General features: G+C 46.2%; 1 protein-coding gene and 1 pseudogene across 2 annotated transcripts in view; one reads left to right on the top strand and one right to left on the bottom strand.

Moving 5' to 3' along the window:
- Positions 1–545: 545 nt before the first annotated feature.
- On the top strand, positions 546–3141 carry LOC308591900 (disintegrin and metalloproteinase domain-containing protein 21 pseudogene; annotated as a pseudogene). Its single transcript has one exon. The product of its transcript is annotated as a disintegrin and metalloproteinase domain-containing protein 21 pseudogene (transcript).
- Positions 3142–4516: 1375 nt separating this feature from the next.
- Positions 4517–25253, bottom strand: part of LOC308591963 (transmembrane protein 116-like) — a 32345-nt gene continuing 11608 nt past the window's right edge. The window contains exons 5-11 of the mRNA XM_081203174.1: positions 20502–20606; positions 14926–14975; positions 13573–13656; positions 11371–11497; positions 8545–8689; positions 6299–6372; positions 4517–5298 (exon numbers count right to left, since the gene is read on the bottom strand). Coding sequence (XP_081059300.1) covers positions 5089–5298; positions 6299–6372; positions 8545–8689; positions 11371–11497; positions 13573–13656; positions 14926–14975; positions 20502–20606 — 795 coding nt within the window. The 3' untranslated portion in view covers positions 4517–5088. The remainder of the gene's footprint in view (positions 5299–6298; positions 6373–8544; positions 8690–11370; positions 11498–13572; positions 13657–14925; positions 14976–20501; positions 20607–25253) is intronic.

A 25253-nucleotide genomic window follows, 5' to 3' on the forward strand; every position in this document is an offset into this window, starting at 1 on the left:
AGAGGACATTTGAACCGGTATGGTGGTTCCTCCTCCCTCTTTGTCGTCTCCTTTGTCATCTAGAAGCCTCTGGAAATACACTTTAGAAGATTAAATGAGAATTCCTGGGACTAGAGGAATATAATTATTGGGGTATCTTCCTCTCTCTGCTGTCCACCCTTCCTCCTTTTGGTCCTTCTTATCACCCAGAAAGGTGACCACAACAGCTTCTGAGAAGAGAAACTTGTGGCGCCTAGGCCCTAAAGTTGTGGAGGCCTTTAGAGTCAAAGGTTTAAGGACGGCCTGTGTTTTGGTTACCCTAACTCCATTTGCATATGCCAGACAGCAGTGGGCGCTTCACCTTTTTAAACTCTCTCACAACCAAATGATGTTGACGACTGTCAAGAGATGGTGGCAGTGGCAGGAATTGCCTTGTGTTTTCTTGAGCACGCTGACAAGTCTAAAAAAGCCTCTTGAGAATTAATGATTGGTGGGGATGTTAAGTCAGAAAGCCCAGTCTATTCCTACAATCAAAAATTTCTCTCCTTGTACTTGAATTTCAATTTCTCTCCTCTCTCCTCTAGGCTGTTTAAGGATAGTGAATAGTGGAAGCAAATCATGGCACGTGGCAGCGGTGGCCTCCACAAATGGTTGGTTCTGCAGTTGATGAATCCTGTTATTTTGCTGGGGTTCCTCCTTCCCACCAGCTCATTTCCTGCTCCTGAGTATACGTGGTATGAAGTGATCACCCCAAGGCAGTTGGTGCTTTTTGAAGGGAAAGCCAAGAAGGATGACCTTTCCTATATCCTCAATGTATCAGGAAAGGACTACGTCATTCACTTGAAGCCCAGGAAGGATGACTTCCTGGTCAAAAACCTCCCACTCTTCACATACAGTTCCCAGGGCAGACGGATCGAAAGTCATCCCTACATCCCTGTTGAATGCTACCACGAAGGGCATGTGGAGGGCGTAGCCAATTCGCTTGTGGTTCTTAAGACCTGCTCTGGCTTGACAGGATTCCTAAGTATCAGAGACAGAAATTATGGCATAGAGCCTTTCCACGATTCTTCAGCTTTTCAGCACCTTCTCTACCTGATCAACGAACCAAAGCCTTCTATGTGTGGAATGAGAGCTCCAGTTGCAAAGCGTCAGGCAGAAGAACTGAGGGCGGAAAGGGGGACCCGGCGTGACCCAAGGCACCCAAAATACATTGAGCTGTACATTGTTGTGGACGAGAAGCTGTTTCAGTTTGAAGGTGCCAATGAAACCAGGATGGCATACCTCATTTTGGACATAGTTAACTTAATGGGTGTGCACTTCCAGGTGCTGCACACAAGTATTGTCCTGGTTGGACTGGAGATCTGGAACACAGGCAACCCTTTCGAGGTTACAAATAGCGTTGGGTTGCTTCTGAATAATTTCAACAGCTGGAGAGTGAACCGTCTTGCGAAGTGGATGAAGCACGACACAGCCCTGTTGCTCACTCACCAGGAGTTCGAGCACACCCTCGGGAAGTCATACGGTAATGCCATCTGCAGGCCAAGCTATTCTGCAGGGGTTTTGAGCTACTTGCAGAAGAATCCAATTCTCTTTTCAAGGGCCATGTCCCATGAGTTGGGTCATCACATGGGGCTTGAACACGACGAATCCAACTGTGTTTGTGGAGGATACAAAACCTGTGTCATGCATTCGTACCAGGCAGAAACGAACGAGTTCAGCAACTGCAGCATTCACACTTATGCAGAACTTGTGCTGAAAGGGAACCTGGACTGCCTGGACAACAGGCCCCAAAAAATACCACCTTTCAAGCATTGTGGCAATGGATTGTTGGATAAGGGAGAAGAATGTGACTGCGGCGGCACGCAGAGGTGCAGGCAGGATCTTTGCTGCAACGCTGACTGCACCTTGAAGCCACGTGCACAGTGCTCTTCTGGGGCATGTTGTAAAAACTGTCACTTCCGTCCAAGTGGAGACCTTTGTCGAATTCAGAACAATGAGTGCGACCTTCCCGAGTACTGTAGTGGGACATCTGAGTGGTGCCCCAATGATGTGTACATGCAAGACGGGACGCCGTGTAGCAAACACGATTCCTATTGTTATGCCAAGCAGTGTTGGACTCACAACTACCTGTGCGCCAGGATCTTTGGCTATGGAGCCACAGCGGCTCCAGCATCCTGCTTTCAGTCTCGGAATACTGTGGGGGATAAGTATGGCAACTGTGGCAGGGAATGGACAGGAAGTACTTTTGTGAAATGCCAGCCTCAAGACGTAAAGTGCGGGAGAATTCAGTGTAGCAATGTCAGAGACGTACCTTCAATACCACACTATACCGTGACTCCCACTGAGTTGTCAGGCGCTGGCGATGGCTGCTGGAGCGTGGCCTACCATGGCGGGACAGATTTTGTGGATCTCGGAATGGTGCCTGACGGCACTCCATGTGGCCCTGGGAAACTCTGCAAGAACCAGACGTGCATTTTCAGGAAGAAGGCAGTGTGTGATCCCAATAAACAGTGCAGTGACAGAGGTGTTTGTAACAACCGCAATAACTGCCACTGCAACAACGGCTGGGCCCCTCCAAACTGCACGTTTTGGGGGTCCGGGGGAAGCATTGATGGTGGGTCTCCAAGGCAGAACTGGAGCACAAAAGTCGTGAAACGAGCTTTTGAAATCGTGATCCCTCTAGGAGTCCTGGTTCTTGCCGCTATCACTTTCATTGTGCCAAGGCTGCGGAGGCTACCAGGGTGGTTTAGGCAATTCACCAGCTCACAGGTTGGAGGGAATCTGCAAGGCAGCAGCCCAGATGTTGACAAAGTTGATTCCTGTCCCTCTTCCTAAGTAAAGGAAGGATTGAACTCTACAGATTCCAAAGAGTAATGCTTGTGGACATTTCAAGGCATCCTTGGACCTCCTGTTAAGACATTGACTGCCCTCCAAAGCATCTATAATAAAGCAGAGGTTGGTGGCAAGTGGACTCCAGTTCCCATCATCCCTGGCTGTTGACCATGCTGCGCCAGTGGCTGATGGGAACTGTAGTTCAGCCGTATGTCGGGGGCGGCGCACATGCTCCCTCATCCCAGAAATAAATTCCCCCTGTATATAGTCCTTATAATAGGAGCAATTGTAATACGGTCTTTGCTCTAATAAAATTTGCATTTTTCCCCAGTTGCAAAAGCCTTAAGAAGAATGCACTGAAAACAAGGAAATAATTTGCTGGCATTTATATTACAGAGAATGCAGGGTAAGGAGATGTGAGGAAGTCCAGTTAGGTATACAAAAAAGTTATGAACAGTTGTGTTTTTTATTTTTTCTCTTTTCCTCTTTTTTCTTTTCTATATTGTTTGTTGGTATAATTGTATGCTTTCTCGTTTGTTATTTCTTTGGTGAAAGAATTTCACGTGTTTGTTATGTGATTTTCTATTTTATGTTTGAAAATTGAATAAAATATTTTTTTAAAAAAAGAATGCACTGAAATAGTTTAATGAAATCAAATGTTTCACTCCGTGCTGTGTAACCTAGCAGTAGTAAAACAGTTTGTCCTTGTTGGGTGACTAACTCAGAACTTCAAGGACCGTTAAGTGTCATTTCACTAGCATTTAGGAACAATTAACCATGTGTACAAACTTGGCTTTCCCTCCCTCGCCCTTTTCATCCAGGGGGAAACAGCCAAGACCTAACAGGAGAAGAGTCCTGCCGAGTCAGGCCAATGAGCCATCAAGTCCAACCCCATGTTCTTACCGTGGCCAAACAGAGGCAAGTGGTCAACCCCCAAGCAGGAGCTGAGCGCAAGATTCTTTTCTTGCAATTGGATGGTCAGGGCTGAGGGCAGTTTTGGTTCAAGCGGCTGGAGGACACCATCTTGGCCAAAACTGAGCTTAGGCTGAGCAAATGATGGAAGAGAGAGACGCTGATATGGCTGCTCAAACATGCCCCGGAGGGAGTCCCATTGCAGGGGTGGCACTTGCTTCCAAGTAAGCATGCCGAGATGTGCACAACTCGCAATGTATTCAAAGGGCCCCCTCGGTGTGTACAAGCGTACACACACACACACACTGGTGTGGTGTGTGTATGAGTCAGTGATAGCGCAGTAGTTAGAGAGCTGGACTAGGTCTGGGAGAGCTCACAGGGTGGCTCTTGGGCCAGTCACAGTATCTCTGCCTAACCCACCTCACAGGGTTGTTGTAAGGATAAAGTGGGGAGGAGTAGGAGGTAAGCCAGCTTGAGTCCTTGGAGGAAAGATGAGATACAAGAAGAAGAAGAGTTTGGATTTGATATCCCGCTTTATCACTACCTTAAGGAGTCTCAAAGCAGCTAACAATCTCCTTTCCCTTCCTCCCCCACAACAAACACTCTGTGAGGTGAGTGGGGCAGAGAGACTTCAGAGAAGTGTGACTGGCCCAAGGTCACCCAGCAGCTGCATGTGGAGGAGCGGAGACGCGAAGCCGGTTCACCAGATTACGAGTCCACCGCTCTTAAGCACTACACCACACTGGCTCATATAAATGTTAACAGTAATAATAATAATATCCAAGACAATAAATGCCACATGTTCCCTTTTGTCTTTACTGTTGAGTGGAAAACGACAAAAACAAGCAGCTCTGAGGAAGAAAAGGTCGGCCCCACAGCAGCCTATTCTCACCCACATCCAGATTCCAACACAGTCCTGGAATAATCTCCTGTACAGGAACTGCTGCAGAATTCAAAGAGGCTCCCCCTCGCCCATAGAAAGAATGGTTGCCAAACACACCATCCAGGTCCCAGGACGAAGCCTCAGCTTTCCTGCTCCACCAAAAGGCTCATTGGGGAGAGGTTGCCGTTGCTGCCGCCGCTGGCCAGTCGCGGTCTTGCTCCTTGTGTAGACCTGTCCTTTTCTGAATGCCAGAGTTCTTGCCCGTTCCCTCCCACCTTGTAGGTTACAGGGCGCTGGACTGGATAAGGCCCCTTGAACATGGCAGGGCACGGGTGGGATCAGGTGGGGAGCCTGGTGGGCCAAGGGGGCTGGGCTGCCCACCTTCCCCTCTGGCAATACGTGGCAGCGAGGAGGGGGTGCCAAAGGAGTGGGAGGAGAGAGTTTCGGGTGCTCAGCCAGAGGGACTCCAAAAGCTCCCTTGCTCACAGCGCCGTGGAGCCCGCAGCGGACTTGGCCTCTGCCTGGCGGCCAGCGGCGGGAAGCGTGCTTTCGTAGAACCTCTTCTGGGACCGCAGGAGCGGCGTCTGGGTCTCGCCGTCTTGGCAGGCCCTGCGCTTCATGCAGTGGAACGTATGCTGGGTCCAGCAGTAAATGGCGCAGTTCAGGAGGCCCTGGGATGACGCCGTCAGAGCCTAGGAGAGAGATGGGGAGACGGGCAGGGTCAGTGGCTGCAGCAGAACTGGAGAGCAGCAAAATTCCAGTTGAAGCAGCGGAATCCAGCAGTGCCATTTCAATCAGCTCTCCCCTCCCCTCAAGACCATGAGGTCTAGCACCTTAATTTACTTTTTTGGGGAAGGAACACAACGCAGCAGTAAAGCCCTTGATCAGCATGCTGAAGGTCTTGGGTTCGAAACCTGGCACCTCCAGGTAGGTGTGTGTATGAGTCAGTGATAGTGCAGTAGTTAGAGAGCTGGACTAGGTCTGGGAGAGCTCACAGGGTGGCTCTTGTGCCAGTCACAGTACAGTAGTGCCTCGCAAGACGAAAATCTGAGACAGATTGAATTGTATAATAGTGAGAGGCTCACACGAGCCTGCAACCAGTTATCTGCTGTGCATGAAAAGAGGAATGTAAACTCTGCTAAGTAAAGGAAGTTGCTAGCGCAAGTTAGGAAGGATATTAATAAAAATATATCCTCTCCTGCCACCCTGAACATTCCCACAATCACCTGCTCAGGCACTGACAAGCCCCAGACCTGCTTGTTTTCAGCAAGGTAACAGGGCTGCTCCCATTTGAATTTGTATTTCTCAGAACCCTATTCAATTTAAAAATAAACAACAACTGTACATAAAACCATGCAATGAAAACCATATAAAAATGTTAAAATCAGAAATTGGATAACTGTTGGGGGGTGTATTCTTAATTGCCTGCATAAACCTGATGGAAAAGAAAAAAAATTCAGCGGGCACTGAAAACCTGGCACAAAAAGGTGCCTGCTAAATCTCTAGTGGCAGAGTGTTCCACAGGACTGGGCCAATGACACTAAAGTCTCTGCTTCTTGTTGTTGTCAAATTTGCCTCAGCAACTCGGGGAACGAGCAAAGACTCTCCTGCAGGTGATCAAGGGTTCAGGCGATCTCTGAGTTACCCTGGACCTAAGTTGTTCAGGGCTTCAAAGATTAACACAATGCTTACCTCTAAAACACAAAATCCCATGTACGGCCTGGTGTGCTCCAAAGATGTCAGTCTGAAGATTCCAAGGATAAAGGCTGGAAAAATCCAAAGGGGAGGACTCAGTCACCAATAAAATCGCATCGCTGTAGCCCCAAAGTGACTTCAGTAAGGCACAGGTAGGTGTTTTTATTTCCCCAGCCAATTATTTGTTTTCCTTATTAAACCTGTATCCTCTCAAAGAAGTCCCAGGGTGGCAAACTTCAAAACTTTAAAGCAGGCTTCCTCAACCTCGGCCCTCCAGATGTTTTGAGACTACAATTCCCATCATCCCTGACCACTGGTCCTGCTGGCTAGGAATCATGGGAGTTGTAGGCAAAAAACACCTGGAGGGCCAAGGTTGAAGAAGCCTGCTTTAAAGAATACAACTGAAAAGACAGTACTTTTAAAACAATTTAAACCAGGGCTTTTTTTCAGCTGGAACGGCACCTCTCAGGTGGGCGCCATTGCTATTATAAGAGAACAAGGGAGGCGTTCATAGTGAGTGGCCCCTGGAAGGCTGTCCATCAGAGACTGCGGCCCTCAAGGTGACAAAGGTCACCCACCCCTGATTTACATCCAACACCCTTTCCCCACTGCCCGATGTTTTAACAATAATTTGAGAGCTTTATCAATTAACCCGGGCCACTGAGGAATCCAAGTTGCTAAATGCACCCCTGGATTTTGTGGGCTCAGAATTCAGCTGAAAAGTCCAATGTACTTACTTATTTTTTAAAAAACCAATACATACCAACACACCTCCCCCCCCCATCATCACGTTTACAAATCTAAGCTTGCTTCTTTCCTATTCCACCCCCTCTCTTTTTCCACCTTTGGGTAAAGGTAAAGGTAGAGGGACCCCTGACCATTAGGTCCATCGTGGCCGACTCTGGGGTTGCGGCGCTCATCTCTCTTTATTGGCTGAGGGAGCTGGCGTACTGCTTCCGGGTCTTGTGGCCAGCATGACTAAGCTGCTTCTGGCGAACCAGAGCAGCGCATGGAAACGCCGTTTACCTTTCCGCTGGAGTGGTACCTATTTATCTACTTGCACTGGTGTGCTTTCAAACTACTAGGTTGGCAGGAGGAAGGACCGAGCAAGGGGAGCTCACCCTGTTGCGGGGATTCGAACCGCCGATCTTTTGATCGGCAAGTCCTAGGCTCTGTTGTTTAAACCACAGCGCTACCCGCGTACCCCTTTGGGTACTTGTTGTATTTAGACCGCAAGTCTACGGAAAATGCCCTGTCACTTTGAAAAACTGAATCCATAAACTCCTTAGGAGTTTCAGGCTCCTTCTAAACAAAATTTAGTGATAAGGAAAGGGAAACACAGGGAGGAATCTAGCTCTGAAGGAAATGTGCTTAGCACAACTTGCCCTGCCTCAGAAGCAAAGCAAATAAATCTAAGTGATCCACATAAACTAGATTTGTACCATGTATTTTTGGTGGGTCTTTAAGTGGGTTCCCCCCCCCAACATTGTATGGAATAAAAATAGTTGTGTTTATTTATCTCTTTTTTGGAGGGGATTTAAAAGTCTGTGGATTATTAATAATCAAGAATGTCAAATAACACTGGTGAAAGAGTTTTAGCATATTAGACAGACATGGAAGTTCACAGAAGGACATTTTCCAGTCTCCAGCTCCCCTCCCCTTTCATCCAACTTGCATCCCCCCAAAACCTTTCTGGAGCTTCCAAGCTCTAAGGTAAAGGGACCCCTGACCGTTAGATCCAGTCGCAAACGACTCTGGGGTTGCGGCGCTCATCTCTCTTTACTGGCCGAGGTCATGTGGCCAGCATGACTAAGCCGCTTCTGGCAAACCAGAGCAGCACAGGAAAATGCCGCTTACCTTCCCGCCGGAGCGGTACCTATTTATCTACTTGCACTTTGACATGCTGTCGAACTGCTAGGTTGACAGGAGCTGGGATAGAGCAACAGGAGCTCACCCCATCACGGGGATTCGAACCACCGACCTTCTGATCAGCAAGTCCTAGGCTCTGTGGTTTAGACCACAGCACCACCCGCCCCTAATTTTCCAGAATGCCTTTTTTGTGGGTTATTGGGAGAAAAGGTAAGGAGGAACATTGTTTTATTTATTTCCTTTAAATTAATTTATCTGAGAGGACAAGCCACATATATATCTATATCTACTTATCCGGGAGTAACTCTCATTGACTTTCTAGACACGTAACAAGGCAGACTGTCAAAGGCAGGGCATTCCCCAGCTTTCCTTACCTGGACCCCAGCAGCAAAAAAATATCATGGGGTACAAAAACACTCTTTGCTCTACCATCTTAATCATCGCCCACTCCTGATCGCCCACATAGCCAGTTGAATTCAGAAACCTCTTGTACAGCCCTCTGGCTTGGATAAGTAAAACCTGCAGAAAAACCAAAACCAGTTGTCAGAATCTACTATAGTCATACCTCATGTTACAGACGCTTCAGGTTACGTGTTTTCGGGTTACAGACTGCGAGAAACCCGGAAGTACCAGAACAGGTTACTTCTGGGTTTCGCCGCTCGCACATGCGCTGAATCGCGCATGCACAGAAGCACCGAATTGCGCCTGTGCAGACGCGGCGCTTCAGGATGCGAACGCTGCGGGTTGCGGACGTGCCTCCATCACGGATTACGTCCACAACCCGAGGTTCCACTGTAGTTCCTTCTGATCACGTTTACTGCGGAGGGCGTGGGCTCCAAGCCCAGGGCAACAATGAAGCCCAGGATGAAATACACCCTGACTTCCTCAGAGGAAGGTGCTGCTATAAATCTCACTAACATGAGCAATACACTCAATGTGTAAATAAAAGAAAATTCAGCACAACCTTCTGCTTATAATAGCAATGAAGTAGATGAAACAGGTAGCACTAAAAATACAGCAAAATCGCATCTGGCGTGTGAGTTACATTTAGGGCTGGGCGATATATTGATACAGCGTCCAAAAGTGGTTTGAAGTCTATACTGTGATATTGGCATCATAGTTTTCGACCTGGCAATATATCGCAAAACGTGATGTGTGTGTGTGTGTGTGCTATGCAAAAATCACAATGTGGGGGAAACCGTGAAGCCAGCCAATGCCTCTACATAGCTCCAGCCTTATTTCAGACAGCATGATACATCGGTATATTGCTATGTTTAGCTGGTGATATATTGCGATGTTGGAAACCAGATATTGCACAGCCCCATATATGCAAAACCACATATACTTGAACTGCCCTCCTGTGACCCTCTTACTTTCCTGAGCCGGCAAAAGAGCAGACCTTACCCCCCCCAAGCAAGACAGAGAGTTTTTAAGCACTCTGTTTTCCTTACTGTGCAAGTCTCATTTAGCACCCAAGCTCTGGGATGCTCTCACGAGATCTCGTAGGGCCATTTCAGTTCCCGTGAAATCTTGTGAGAGCATCCCAAAGCCCAGTAGGCAACGTGGGGTGCTTAAAAGCTCTTTCTACATCAGGAAAACACAGCACAAAATGAGCTTTTTATGCTCTCCACCTTGCATGTAATTAATCTGCAAGGTTTCAATTTGCAGGGTTGAAATTGTGCAAGTCAATTGCCCATAAGATGCAATTGCACTGCATTGCAAAAATGGTATCTCACACCGATACGCCCATCCGACATTGGCTCTTCCTAGTCATCAAAATGCTAGAGAACGTTGGGGTCTCATCAGCATGTGGTGGGCATGTGGGAAAGTGGCTCAGTTCCAGGAAGAATTTGTTGAAATAAAAGCAAATACTGAACCACACACGTCTAAATGTCCAGAGTTGGTTCTGCTCAGCCTTTCTGCACGAGGTAGCACTAAGTTACAGTTCAAACCCCTGGTGGCCAGGCTTGTAATAATGAGATGCTGGAAGAATCGGGGGGGGGGGCTGCTTCTTTGACAAACTGGTACAATGAAGTATGTTAAGCAGCACTTGTGGAAAAATTGACTGACAGAATAAAATTCACACATGGTTTAAAGCACAAAGACTCTTTTGCAATAGACAGGGACAGCTTTATTATGTACACAGCTAAAAATGAAAACAGAGGACTGCCTTCACATTATGAAACTGTTGGGTAAGCATAAACTGTATAGTTATGGGTTTGCAGGGAACAAGGGTCCCTGCAAACCCCAGAGAGCTGCTGCCAGTCAGTGTGGGAAATATTGATCCAGATGGGCCAATGATCTGTACAAGGCAGCTTCCCATGTTCTGCCAGCTGATCCTAAGGGCCTCAAGGCTTGACTCTCCAGTCCAGCCAACTTGTCTCGTGCTTGAGTCTTTCCCGTGGGTACCTCTTTGGGTCTTGATCTCTGCCTAGTTTTGATTCTATGCCCCTATCTCTGGCCCTTCTCGCTGTTTCAGAACCTGAATCCCTCCTCGAAATAAAATAAAAAAAATTCTTCCAGTAGCACATTGTTGTTCTTCAGTCGTTTAGTCGTGTCTGACTCTTCGTGACTCCATGGACCAGAGCATGCCAGGCACTTCTGTCTTCCACTGCCTCCCGCAGTTTCGTCAAACTAATGCTGGTAGCTTCGAGAACACTGTCCAACCATCTCGTCCTCTGTCGTCCCCTTCTCCTTGTGCCCTCCATCTTTCCCAACATCAGGGTCTTTTCCAGGGCGTCTTCTCTTCTCATGAGGTGGCCAAAGTATTGGAGCCTCAGCTTCACGATCTGTCCTTCCAGTGAGCACTCAGGGCTGATTTCCTTAAGAATGGATAGGTTTGATCTTCTTGCAGTCCATGGGACTCTCAAGAGTCTCCTCCAGCACCATAAGGTATGAGCTTTCGTGTGCATGCACACTTCTTCAGATACCTTATCTAAAGAAGTGTGCATGCACATGAAAGCTCATACCAATAACAAACCAACTGTTCCTAAGGTGTTACTGGAAGAAATTTTTTTATTTTGTTTTGACTACGGCAGACCAACACAGCTATCTACCTGTAACTGAATCCCTACTGTTTTAGACCCCACCCTGGCTTCTCGAATACCTCCCTGCCCACACCTGAAATTCCAGATCACCTGGAGCCTAGCTCTGCTTTTCCTGAGGCCAACTTTTTTGCAATCAGCACCTGTGTCTCTTACCAGGATAGCAATGAAGCTGGCCAGGAACGAGATGAAAAACACTCCAATGCCGTAAGAGAACATCACACCGCAAGGATGTTGATGGGGACCCGTGATGAACTTGACTTCCGTGTGCATCAAAAGGCACCTGCCGGACAGAAACGAGATAGAAGGTCCATAAATAGCAACACCCTAGAAGTCCTGGGCCCTAAGGAAGTCAGATTAGCCTCAACCAGAGTCAGGGCCTTTTCAACACTGGCTCCGGCCTGGTGGAACGCTCTGTCTCATGAGACTGGGGCCCTGAGGATCTGATTTCTTTCCTCAGGGCCTGTAAGACAGAGTTGTTACACCTGACCTTTGGCTTGGAATCAACTTGATCCCCTCCCCCTCTTTCCTTTCTCCCTCTGTGATGGAACTCCTATTTGGGGACTTCCCTAGCTTTTTTCTGGCCCACACAGGACCAGTCTGGGTAGTTGGCTTTGGTGATGATTTGACGTTTTCATCCCCAAAAAAGTTTTTGATTTGAGTTTCTAATGAAATGAGGCTGCATTTTAATGTTGTATTTTAATATTGTTTTTAAGTTGTATTTTAATTAATTGTTTTTATACCGGGTGTTAGCCGCCCTGAGCCTTGGCTGGGGAGGGTGGGGTAGAAATAAAATTTATTATTATTATTATTATTATTATTATTATTTATTAGAAGGGGACCCTAGTCCCTGATAAAGCACAATATGGACTCACAGTCCAGTGGGACAGGCTGCAGAGGCTCACACCGGCAGGGCCAACCATTGTCAAAAGGAGGCACCACATTAGAGGCACCCCAAGTAGCCTGATCGCTGTAGCCCATGAGTGGATAACCTCAGGGCTGGATTACTGCAACACACTCAATGTGGGGCTGCCCTTGGAAGCTTCTGCTGGTGGCCAGAGTGCTGATGGGGCCCCCGGCTGGCATCTCCAACTGGGTCAGGTTCCAGCTCCTTGTATTATTTTACAAAGCCCTGAATGACACAGGTCCAGGGTATCTCAGGGGCCAACTGAACACTTATATCCCAGCTTGATCACTGAGATCACCTGCAGGAGCGTCGTAGTTGGCGAGGCTCATCTGAGATCGACACAGAAGCGAGCCTTTAGTGTCATTAGCCAGCTCCTGCGTAAGGTTCTGTCGAGAGAGATTCAACATTCACCTTTTATACTAATTCTCAAATGTTTACTGAAAACTTTTATTTGCAGCCAGGCTTTCTTTTCCCCCCTTTCTGTTAAAAAATGTATTTTTCTTTTTATTTATTTAAACAAGGACATACACCGCAACAACACACAAGAACAGAAGAACAACAAAACTGAATGAAAACTAAAATTAAACACACACAAAAATTTCAAATTTGGTTGCTTCATTCACATTCTGCAGGGAAAATATATGATTGGTGTTGTGGGGGGTGGTAATAAGATATGTAAAAAGAGATGTTTTATTTATAAATATAAGTGAAATTCTCACTTAAAGCTGTAAGAGCTGGTGGAATGGTCTTCCTCGAGAGGTTGTGGACTCTCCTTCCTTGGAGGCTTTTAAGCAGAGGTTGGACGGCCATCTGTCATGGATGCTTTAGCCGAGATTCCTTCATTTCAGGGGGTTGGACTAGATGACCCTTGGGGTCCCATTCTATGATTCAATGATTCCTAAGAGTCATTTGGACCTTGTAATCATTAATATACAAAATTAAATTTTGCAAAGTATTTGAAAATGAAGCTTTTTTTGTTTGCCCTCTACTGTGCCTTGATTGATTGATTGATTGATTTCACTGCAGACCAGATTTAGCTATACCATAAATCCTTAGTTAGTAATCCCTCTAAATACTTCCATTTTCTTGTGATAACCCTCCTGGCAGCTAACAATTAATACATATTCGATTCCATAGCCAACCATCTTCATTTGGCTCACCTTATATCCCCAGTAATGCTATGGAAGGAATTGGTATTCTGCTTATGAAAAAAATGAAGAAGCATTTTCCGTCATAGTCAGCTGAAGAAGTGTTTAAATTGTTGTTTGGCTTTTAATATACTTGCATTGTTGCAAACCGCTTTGATTTTTTTAAAAATGTAATTGCGGTATACAGATAGTTTTGCAATGGCTAAATAAATGTCTAATTGTTAGAGGGCTCCATTCAGTGCTGTGGAAGGTGCAAGTCTTGATTCATTCAGCAACAACTGAAGTGCGGTCAGGTTGACTCACCCATGTTCCGCAGTGAAGTTCTGATAACATTCGTAATAGTTGCCCAGCCCAAACACGGGAACCATCAGTAAGAGAGGGACAGAGCTAGAAGAAGAAATGGACAGCGTCCCAGTTAAGACAGGCCTCCCGTAAATCTTCTTTCCAGGGACAACAAAGAAACAGGATTGGTCACAGGCCAGAGTGAGTGGATATCCGAATGTGCTTCATATGGAATCAGATATTTGGGCCCCCTTTGACTACACCGTACATTTAAAGCACCACCACTTTAAACAATCTTGGCTTCCCTCAAAGAATTATGGGAGCTGTAGTTTGTTAAGAGGGACGCGGGTGGCGCTGTGGGTTAAACCACAGAGCCTAGGACTTGCCGATCAGAAGGCCTGCGACGGGGTGAGCTCCCGTTGCTCGGTCCCTGCTCCTGCCAACCTAGCAGTTCGAAAGCACGTCCAAGTGCAAGTAGATAAATAGGTACCACTCCAGCGGGAAGGTAAATGGCGTTTCCGTGTGCTGCTCTGGTTCACCAGAAGCGGCTTAGTCATGCTGGCCACATGACCCAGAAGCTGTACGCCGGCTCCCTCGGCCAGTAAAGCGAGATGAGTGCCTCAATCCCAGAGTCGGCCACAACTGGACCTAATGGTCAGGGGTCCCTTTACCTTTAGTTTGTTAAGAGTGCTGATAGTTGTTAGGAGACACACACACACCCCATTCTCCTTACAGAGCTGCCATTCCCAGAGTTCCTTGGGCATGGAGACTAACTGTTAAACCACTTCATAGTGTAATAAGAGAGGAAGACAAAACTTTCTTTACCAACCTTCTCTACTAACCACATTGTTGTTTGCTTGGCTGCTTAAATATATGCTACTTTGCTTTTGGTGTTGGTGCTGACCTTTAAAGCCCTAAACGGCCTCGGTCCAGTATACCTGAAGGAGCGTCTCCACCCCCATCATTCTGCCCGGACGCTGAGGTCCAGCGCCGAGGGCCTTCTGGCGGTTCCCTCATTGCGAGAAGCAAAGCTACAGGGAACCAGGCAGAGGGCCTTCTCGGTAGTGGCGCCCGCCCTGTGGAACACCCTTCCAGCAGATGTCAAAGCGATAAACAACTACCTGACATTCAGGAGACATCTTAAGGCAGCCCTGTTCACGGAAGTTTTTAACGTGTGATATTTTATTGTATTTTTGGTTTTTATGGAAGCCGCCCAGAGTGGCTGGGGAGGCCCAGCCAGATGGGCGGGGTATAAATAATAAATTATTATTATTATTATTATTATTATTATTATTATTATTATTATTATTAAGAACAAAACAAAACCTTTCTTTCTGAATGGAGGAAGCCCTATTCCAAACCATTTAAACTTACCCAGACAAAAAGATAGCTGTTCGGCCAATGTGATTTGCGTAGCTTAGAATCTAAAAAAGAAAGAAAAAAACCACACACAAGGGATTTAACTGCTTTGTATAGTTTTGACACAAGACGGGGAGTCACCATTTTGATATGCATAAAACAACTGCATGTGACCGTAATCCATCATCTTACGCTCATTTGACTTGCACAATTTCAACCACACACGGATGGAGGTGGGCTGGCTCAAATTACACTAGTCAATTCTCAAGGAAGTTGGAGAGTTTAGCAGCTCTTTGCACGCTGAGCCTGCTTGGGCCTACCAGGTTAGTTGTTGGCTTCCATCTACCTTGGGAGACAATGGAGGAGCGAAGCTTTGGGGATGGAGTCAAGCTGTTGGAAAGTTGCAGCACTTGCTGTGGCGGCTGTAGAGACCAAGGTGGGAGAGAAATGTTTTGTTGCAGCTGGGGCAGATGAGATTTCTCATGAGAATTCCTAGCTATTCAAATGCTGATGAATTTTCAGGATGACATTTTAAAGAGGGTGGGGGAAGCAAACATGCAGAATTGTAGGGAACTGAATTTAAGACTGAACAGTGGTACCTTGGAAGCCAAATGGAATCCGTTCCGGAAGTCCGTTTGACTTCCAAAACATTCGGGAACCAAGGAAGCTCCAGCAGCCAATCAGAAATCAAGGAAGCCACACTGGACGTTCGGGTTCCAAAAGAACATTGGCAAACCGGAACACTCACTTCCGGGTTTGCGGTGTTCAGGAGCCAAAACGTTCAACTCGCAAGTCGTTCATTAACCAAGGTACAAGTGTACTGGAAAAAGAGACACTGATTTGACAGATTCATCCATCACTCATCCCACAGAAGGGTCATGAGCGAAAGCAAGGAAGCAGGCTGCAGGAACCTGCAGCAGGGTTACACAGAGGTAAAGATAGGTGTTATTCCAGCCACTGGGAAGTTCAAAGTAAGGGCTGACAGTGTTGGGTTTCCAGGTCATGCCAAATGCCAACATCTGGTGTTTGTGTCCTAAGAGATCTTCCTCACAGGAAGATGTGGAATCAGAGAATTGTACCATTGGAAGGGATTCCCAAGGCTTATCTTGTCCACCCTCTGCAATTCTGGAATCACAGCTCAAGAATCCTTGGCAGGTGGCCATCCAACCTCTGCCTAAAAACCTCCAGTGATGGAGAGTCTCCCACCTTCTAAGCTAATTCTTTCCGCTGTCAAACATGTCTTGCCTTCAGAAAGTGCTTCCTGAAGTTTAGCAGGAAACTCCTTCCTTGCCATTTGAACCCATTGATTTGATCCTTTCTTCTGGAGCAGCAGAAAACAAGCTCGCTCCATCTTCCATGTGGCAACCCTTCAAATGTTTGAAGATGGCTCTCATATCTCTCATATCTCCTCTCAAGACTCATCTTCTCCAGACTAAACATCCCCAACTCCCTCAACCATTCCTCATATGGTTTGCAGACCCTTTCCTCCTGAGTCTTGTGACTGCTTTGGGTGCCCAGGCACACACGGCACTGTGGGTTTGTGGTCCAGGCCCGAATCTTTAGGTGCCTGGGGGCAGCTTGACCCAGCATCTCCAGCTATTGGGGGGGGGGAAGGGGTGTGGGTGGGTAGTACAGTGGTACCTCGGGTTAAGAACTTAATTCGTTCTGGAGGTCTGTTCTTAACCTGAAGCACCACTTTAGCTAATGGGGCCTCCTGCTGCTGCCGCACCGCCGCCACACGATTTCTGTTCTCAACCTGAAGCAAAGTTCTTAACCTGAAGCACTATTTCTGGGTTAGCGGAGTCTGTAACCTGAAGCGTATGTAACCCGAGGTACCACTGTAGATGCTTGAGAACCAGGAGGAAGAGGCTGACAAGGGAAAATCCCACACCAAGGAGACAAATAACTTGTTATGCAATGGGAGTGTTTTTCTCTCCCCCCCCCCTTTCTCTTTCTCTTTCTCTTTCAGACCTGGATTTATGGGCAGCACTCATGAGAGTGAGGAGGCAAAAGTTGACAGAAGAGAAAGAGGAAGTAAGTGAAGGTGAAAAGAGAGAGAAAGAGAGAGAGAGAGAGAGAGAGAGAGAGAGAGAGAGAGAGAGAGAGAGAGAGATACCTGCCTCAATCAGTCTGGCCAATGTTGGGAGTTGTAGTTCACAACGAAGGGGGAGAAATTTGCACCTCCTTGCATTTTAATGCAAACTCTTCCCAATGCACAACTCACAAACTCCACCCTCATCAGGCCTCCTCTTCCCCAATTTGTCCAATTTGTCTTTTAAAGTCATCCAAGTTGGCGGGCATCCCTGCTTCGCCTGGAAGTGAGTTCCACTCTTTAACCATGTGTTGCGCGAAGGACTTTCTTGTATCTGTTCTGAATCTTACAACATTCAGCTTCATTGACTGTCCACGAGTTCTTGTGTTAGGAGAGAGGGAGAGAAATGTTTCTTCGCCAGCTCTTTGATTGTTGCCACTGGTAGGTAACTGGAAATGCTTTAGGTAAAGGTAAAGGGACCCCTGACCATTAGGTCCAGTCGTGGCCGACTCTGGAGTTGCGGTGCTCATCTCGCTAAATGCGCCCCTGGATTTTGTGGGCTCAGAATTCAGCTGAAAAGTCCAACATACTTACTTGTTTTTAAAAAAACCAATACATACCAACACACCATCCTACCCCCATCCTCACGTTTACAAATATAAGCTTGCTTCTTTCCTATTCCACCCCTTCTCTTTTTTCCCCTTTGGGTAAAGGTAAAGGGACCCCTGACCATTAGGTCCAGTCATGACCGACTCTGGGGTTGCGGCGCTCATCTCGCTTTACTGGCCGAGGGAGCCGGCGTACAGCTTCCGGGTCATGTGGCCAGCATGACTAAGCCGCTTCTGGCGAACCAGAGCAGCGCACGGAAACGCCGTTTACCTTCCCGCCGGAGCGGTACCTATTTATCTACTTGCACTCTGATGTGCTTTTGAACTGCTAGGTTGGCAGGAGCAGGGACTGAGTAACAGGAGCTCACCCCGTCGCGGGGATTCGAACCGCTGACCTTCTGATCGGCAAGCCCTAGGCTCTGTGGTTTAACCCACAGCGCCACCCTTGTCCCTTGCTTTACCAACCTAGCAATCCAGCTCACAAATCGTGCAGCTGTCTCCACCTGCAGAAAGTACACAGAGGGCTCCTTGTGTTCCTTGAGACAGCGGTGTCCGTTCTGAGTCGAGCCAGTTGTGGAGGGACTGCTGATCACAGAGCAGGTGAAGTATTTACTTAGGTTTGTCTTTTTCTCAGAACTGTGTCCCTCTGTTCCCAAACAGTGACGCTCGCTCCTCAAGAGTGTTGTTCGAGGGCAGACGACGGCAAGGGAGCGATTTTGCGTCTGCCTCTTCCAGGACAACCTGCTCTGCTCAGGTTACTGACACCGCAAACAGCAACCATTCCTTTGCGGACCACCCTAGACAACGCCCACCAAACATTCCATGGCTATGCATGGATGCAAGTCTATGCGTCACTTTCCCATCAGGAAGCGGATTAGCAGGTACAAGACAAGCCCAGACTCCATGGCTTTTCCCCAACAGACACTCAGAATTTTCTGCTTGTAACAGCGTGAATCTCACATCAAGGATCAGTGCTTGAGATCCAAAGTATTTGTAGTAGCCTGATGTAGGAGGCTGTATCACATGATGCAGGTCATATGATTGTATGTCTCAGGCCAGTTATGCTTTTTTCCCCCCTAGTAGATCGTTAACAAAAAGAGCAAACATCTTACTTGTTTTTTTAATAATGCTCCCTGCAACTCTGTGTTCAGGAAAGCAAGCAAGGTGTCAAACTGGCCAGCAATATAGCAGAATGAACAGGCCTTGGTGGAAGGTAGAGAAACTACAAGCAGGAAAGGTGTTCATGAAATTTTGGAGAGCCTCCATGGGCACGCACCATGTTATTAGGGTTATACACCTATACACACCACACCACAACCTCACAAAAAATGTCCCCAGCCCTGTATGAAAATAAAATAAAGGGGAATCACTCCCAGAATTTGCAGGCATCAAATCCATGTTCTCTAAGAATGTTTGAAGAGCCTTTTGGATCAGGGGGAAAACAATCCTGTCCAGGGTTGTAATGACTGCGGAGAGAATAATTGGGTGCACTCTTCCCACCTTGGATCAAATCTATGCTTCCAGGTGCTATAGGAAAGCTGCAGAGATAGTGCAGGATAGTGCGCACCCCGGAAATTATCTCTTTCAGCTTCTGCCTTCTGGAAGAAGGTACAGGGTCATAAAGGCTAGGACTAGCCGCCTGAGAAACAGTTTCTATCCAAATACGATTTTGGTTTTGAACGCAGTGTAAGGAGTCTCTATGGGAGTGTATTGTATTTAAAAATGGGGTATTAGAGTTTTTAGGGGGCTAACCAGGTTGGGATAGCTGGGATAGCAGGCTTGTGGGTTTTTGAATGTCTGATGTAGATTTTTTTCAATTTTGTTGTTCTGTATGGGACAATGACAATAAAGATTATCGTATCGTACCTCGGTTGGCACCTGTTCTCACAGCAGCCACCCAGCTGCCTGTGGGAAACAGGACCCAAACACAAGAGTGCTTTCTCTGCCTGTGTGCTCCAGCGACTGATTTACAGGACCATTTCTGCTTCTGACAGTGGAGCATAGCCATCATGGCTAGTAGCCATTGATAGCCTTTCCTCTGTGAATTTGTCTAATCCTCTTTTAAACCTATCCAAGCTGGTGGTCATCACTGCCTCCTGTGGGGAGTTCCATAGTACTGCATGAATTTTGGTAGTTATTAATTTTAAGTGTGTGTGTGTATTCATTGCATTTAGGTCCCATCTTCTCCTCCAAGGAGCTCAAGGTGGCATACATGGTTCCCCTTGTCATTTAATCCCCACCACAATCCTGTGACATAGGTTAGGCTGAGAAGCAGTGACTGGTTCAATGTCGCCCAGTGAACCTAATGGCTGAGTGGGGATTCAAACCCTTGTCTCCCAGGTCCTAGTCCAAAACTTTAACCATTATGCGCCACACACTTACACTCCAATACAAACCTACACCCATATACATTTATCTTATATGAAGCTGCCCACCTTTCCCAATACAGTGGTAACCTTGGTTTAAGAACAACTTAGTTTATGAACAACTTAAATTAAGAACACTGCAAACCCGGAAGTAGGTGCTTTGGTTTGTGAACTTTGCCTTGGAATAAGAACATGTTTTGCTTCCTGTTGAGCATGTTCCATTTGTAAATTGAGTCCCCCCCGCTGCTATGGGAAAGCACGTCTTGGTTCAAGAATGCTTTGGTTTAAGAACAGACTTGTGGAACGGATTAAGTTTGTAAACCAAGATACCACTGTATGGCCTTCCCTGCCAGTGAGTCTTTAGGGTCATCGTGGATCGCTCTGCCTTTTCTTCAAAGCATCATAACAGCCCACAGGAATCCTGTCAGTATCTGTTTTAATGTTTTGCATTTTGCTATTACGCACTGACTCTCTGCTTGCGATTTCTTTGTCATAATCGGTGTGAATCACATAGCTTTTGCCGCATCAAGCGGTGTACGAAGTTATTATTAAAAATATACAAGCTGCTACCAAAACGAAATTTACCTGGGGTGGCTGGTTTTGTAGATTCTGGTTGTATTTCATCTTCAGGTCTATGTAAAGGTGCCAGGTGTAATTGACAGTATACAAGAAGGAGGCAACATAGAAGATCTGGAAAAAGGAGGAACATGGTTGGGCAACATGCATGACCCACAATTCTGCAATCACACTGTGTATAAGATTGGGATCTGTGCCAGTATGGAATCCTCTACTCAGCCAAGCTCCTTCCAGGTCCTTGGGATTTCACTAAGAACTGCCTGCATGCTGTCAAAATGCCACTTGCTTCTAAAAAATAAAAATAAAACGTGCCATTTTCAGGATGCTGAATTCTGGGAGCTGTACATAAATGACACAGAACTGCACAACATGAGGTTTTAAGTGGCTATTTGCATTTTAAAATGACTGGCATATTCTTGGATTTTAAAATGGCTTTTCCAGCACCCACCTGCCATAATAACTGTTCTTATAAGAAGAAAAATGACAAATCCAAAGGAAGAAAAGTTCTGCATATTATTGTTAAAACAGCCTTGGGCTGAGGTGTGTCTCAGCATGGAGTTTGAAGGCAGAAAGGGCTGAGGGCAGAAATAATTTGGCGGCCGCTACCCACCAGTATCCTTTTAAGAAAACAACAACAAAGGAACTTTTTAGAACTGTATCATATTATGAATACCATGAGGAAGAAGAGTTAAAGTTCCTCCTTTCATAACACCGGAATCCTGGGGGAACAGCTGATTGGCAGTAGATTTAGGATGGACAAAACAAAGCATTTGCAGAGACGTACCCTGTGTCATTTACGATGGTCCTGTAAAAAAGCTTGTAATTTCTGGAAAGCAGTTTTTACTACTATAAGCAAGTTTACGCCACAGTCCATGGTACCTGGCCCTACCCTGGCATTCTCCTCCATCTGCAAATGGGGTGGAATACATGAGTCCCTGGAACATCAAGGTTCAACCCTGAAACTGTTGGTGTCTTCAAATTGTTCTCCAACAGGAGAGAAAGATCATAAGAACTTTTCTATAAGCAGTGCAAGCGTGGGGAGGAAAAGGCACATAACACCAGTCTTGAAAGACCTACATTGGCTCCCAGTACGTTTCTGAGCACAAGTCAAAGTGTTGGTGCTGACCTTGAAAGTCCTAAACAGCCTTGGCCCAGTATACCTGAAGGAGCGTCTCCACCCCCATTGTTCAGCACAGATGCTGAGGTCCAGCTCTGGGGGCATTCTGGCAGTTCCCTCACTGCGAGAAGCCAAGTTACAGGGAACCAGGCAGAGGGCCTTCTTTGTAGTGGCACCCGCCCTGTGGAACGCCCTCCCACCAGATAGCAAGGAAATAAACAACTATTTGACCTAAGACATCTGAAGGCAGCCCTGTTTAGGGAAGTTTTTAATGACTGATGTTTATATCGTATTATTTTTCTTTTGTTAGGAACCACCCAGAGTGGCTGGGGAAACCCAGCCAGATGGGCAGGGTAAAGGTAAAGGTGAAGGGACCCCTGACCACTAGGTCCAGTCGTGACTGACTCTGGGGTTGTGGCACTCATCTCGCTTTATTGGCCAAGAGAGCTGGCGTACAGCTTCCGGGTCATGTGACCAGCATGACTAAGCCACTTCTGGCGAACCAGAGCAGTGCACGGAAACGCCGTTTACCTTCCTGCCAGATTCCTGCCTATTTATCTACTTGCACTTTGACGTGCTTTCGAACTGTTAGGTTGGCAGGAGCTGGGACTGAGCAACGGGAGCTCACCCCGTCGCGGGGGTCCTAGACTCTGTGGTTTAACCCACAACACCACCCGCATCCCTGATGGGCAGGGTAGAAATAACAAATTAAATTGAATTGAAAGGCATGGATAAGATAATCAGGAGGAGGGTTTTCAAAAGTGCACCAAGTAACTGCTATCTAGAATCAATCTGGATTGAAAACAGCATGCTGCAGATGGCTATGAGATGCTCTGGATTGAAAGTTCATTTTAGTGCTCCAAACGGGGGCAGCGTGTATGCGGCCCTTTACCCGCATATCATTATAACTGCTTTGCTTTCCTCCCATCCATTGTGCTGGCCAAATGGAGTGGAATTTTATTAAAAGCTTTCTAGGCCATTTGGATTTAATTGAGGGCGGGGAGGCAGCAGATAAATTGTACAACAGCCACACAAGGACCTTGTTGCATGTCAGTGGAGCATGGAATTCACGTTTGGATGGGGTCATGAGAGGATCCACAAAAACACAAATGGTTCTTTGGCAACTCTGGACAGGCGACTGAAGAGGACATGGGAACAAGCAGAGACAGCAAGCCGGGAGTGCTGCTGAGGGATGGCTCTGCTGGAGTTTGGTAAATATATTGCAGTGGCATGCAGAAAGAGATAGTGTGGTTAGACTGCTGGCAGGGTGGATAAAAATCAACGAGGGTTTAAAAAAAAATGAATTTTTTAAAATTTAAATTGGATTTTTTTTTTTTTTGTTTAAATCAGATTTTTTATTTCAATCAGATTTTTTTGCTTTAAATCGGATTTTAAAAATAAAATGCTTTTGGAGGAAAAATCTTTCTAAATATTTAAGTTACATTATAGTCCAAAGGCTATTCATCAGGAAATAAGGATTTGTTTTAAGTTTTTCATGTGTGCTAAAACTCATTCTAAGTTGTTTTTTTTTAATCGTTTAACCACATGTTAACAAATATGGATACATATGCTATAATGTTACTGTTTAAATTGTTTAAATTGTTATTAAGGAAATGATTATTTTTCTTCTTCCAATAAAGGCCAATTATAAGCAATTTACTTATGAAACCTCACAATAATTTCATAATTCACTGTCTATGTATTTCTAATTGTACAGTATAACCAAATCAGTAGTTTTTGATATAACTGTAAAAACTACTCTGAAAATTTATTATTCCAAAAAATTCATCTGGTTGTAAATATTAAGATTATACCAGCAAGAATGAGTCTGTAAAAAAATGATTCAAATCAAGTCTTACAGACTTACAGTGATTTAAATTGATTTGATCTAAATCAAATCCACAATGACTGCTGGTTGAGGCTTCCTCAACCTCGGCCCTCCAGATGTTTTGAGACTACAATTCCCATCATCCCTGACCACTGGTCCTGCTAGCTAGGGATCAGGGGCGAATGAAGGTGTTGTGAAACCCGGGGTGGGGTGTTGCTACGTAGGTCGCATGTGCGGTGTCGCCGGATGGCTGACAGCGCGCCGCTCCCCCCCCCCCATGCCACTATCCGTGTATTGGACGACCCTAGTTTTTTGGCATGATTTTTGAGTCAAAAAACCTCGTCCAATACATGGGAAAATACGGTAGTTTTCCACAGGCATTTGGTTGGCCAGTGTGAGAACAGGATGCTGGAATAGATGGGAGATTGGCCGGATCCAGCAGGATCTTCATAGGGATCTAGAGCTAGACTCCAGAACGCCCCCCCCACACACACACCTCAGAGAACTTCTTAGAGTGATGGATCTGCCAAGAGCGCCCTCTCTGCTGATCACAACCCCCAAGAAGGCCTGTAGGGAAGGAAGTGCCCTTTCAAGAATTTGAGCCATAGTCATGCCTGTCCAGCAGGTACTGCAAGGAACTTGGAGAGAAAGTTGTCTCCTGCCTTTAATTTTGAAATATACTCAGAGTCTAGAGATGATTTCATGCTCTTTATTCAGCTCATAGTGGTGAGGAGGAATGGAATTTTCCCCAAAGTATCTGCTTTATATACATTATTTACACAGTGGGCCCCACGTGATTGGCTAATTCCGGAATTCTCCTGTAGGCCAGTCAGGTTGTGGATTCACTTCCATCTGGAGCTGGATTGGGTGGCTCCTGCAGACCAATCATACTGCTGCATTGTTCTAGGACCAACCAGACTGCTGCATTCTGAATCCTATTGTTCTAGGACCAATCAGACTGCTGCATTTTGGATCCTATTGTTCTAGGACCAATCAGACTGCTGCATTTTGGATCCTATTCAACTCAGTACATAACAAATTTCCTGGCAAAATTTGTTAGCAGACCTTGCAGCTTGGGTCAGTTAGATGGGAATAATCGCTTACAGTTTCTGAAGTTCAAAGGCTTTATTCATGCAGGAATTATTGACAGGATGAGTGGAGGTGAGAGGGAGAAAATGGCAGATGTATCTCAACAAGCTGGGAGAGAACAAAGAAAATGGCTCAGCTTTTAGGGGGTGGAATTAATTTAAACAAAGAGCTACAAACAAGTGCTGGCTAGATTGCTCCACAAACATGCCCTTTGGTAGTTGAAAGCAACACATGCATTAACTTTGAATTCAAGGAAACGTATTTGCTTTTCTCGAATAAATTTTTTACATTTGACCACTTTCTGAACCTAAGAAGAGAGCGCCCTGCTGACTCAGACCAAAGGCATCCAGTAGCCTATTTCCCACTTTGGCAAACCAGATTCTTCTGCAAGATTACCTACACAAATTACACACAGATACAGATTTAACTTGATTTGAGACACATATGAACCCTTCGCATACTGATTATGGGAGGCAGTTTACAAAGGGCCTCAAAGACGAACTTCTGGGTGCCGATCCCAGGAAGGTGGTTTGGCTAAACGCTCTGCCTATATTTATTCAGCATTTTGCTTCTAAACAGGCCTGTGGGCAATTTTTGTATACAGGCAAGATGCTCCAACTTCCTTTGGATGTGTAAACAGTTTCAGAATAATTCAAATGCACTCTTAAAGGCAAGAGCAAACTAGGGACCGGGGGAAATGTCAGAAAGACCAGATGTGCTGCATGCC

Source organism: Podarcis bocagei (assembly GCF_964188305.1).
Source record: "Podarcis bocagei genome assembly, chromosome: 7".
Taxonomy (NCBI): Eukaryota; Metazoa; Chordata; class Lepidosauria; order Squamata; family Lacertidae; genus Podarcis; species Podarcis bocagei.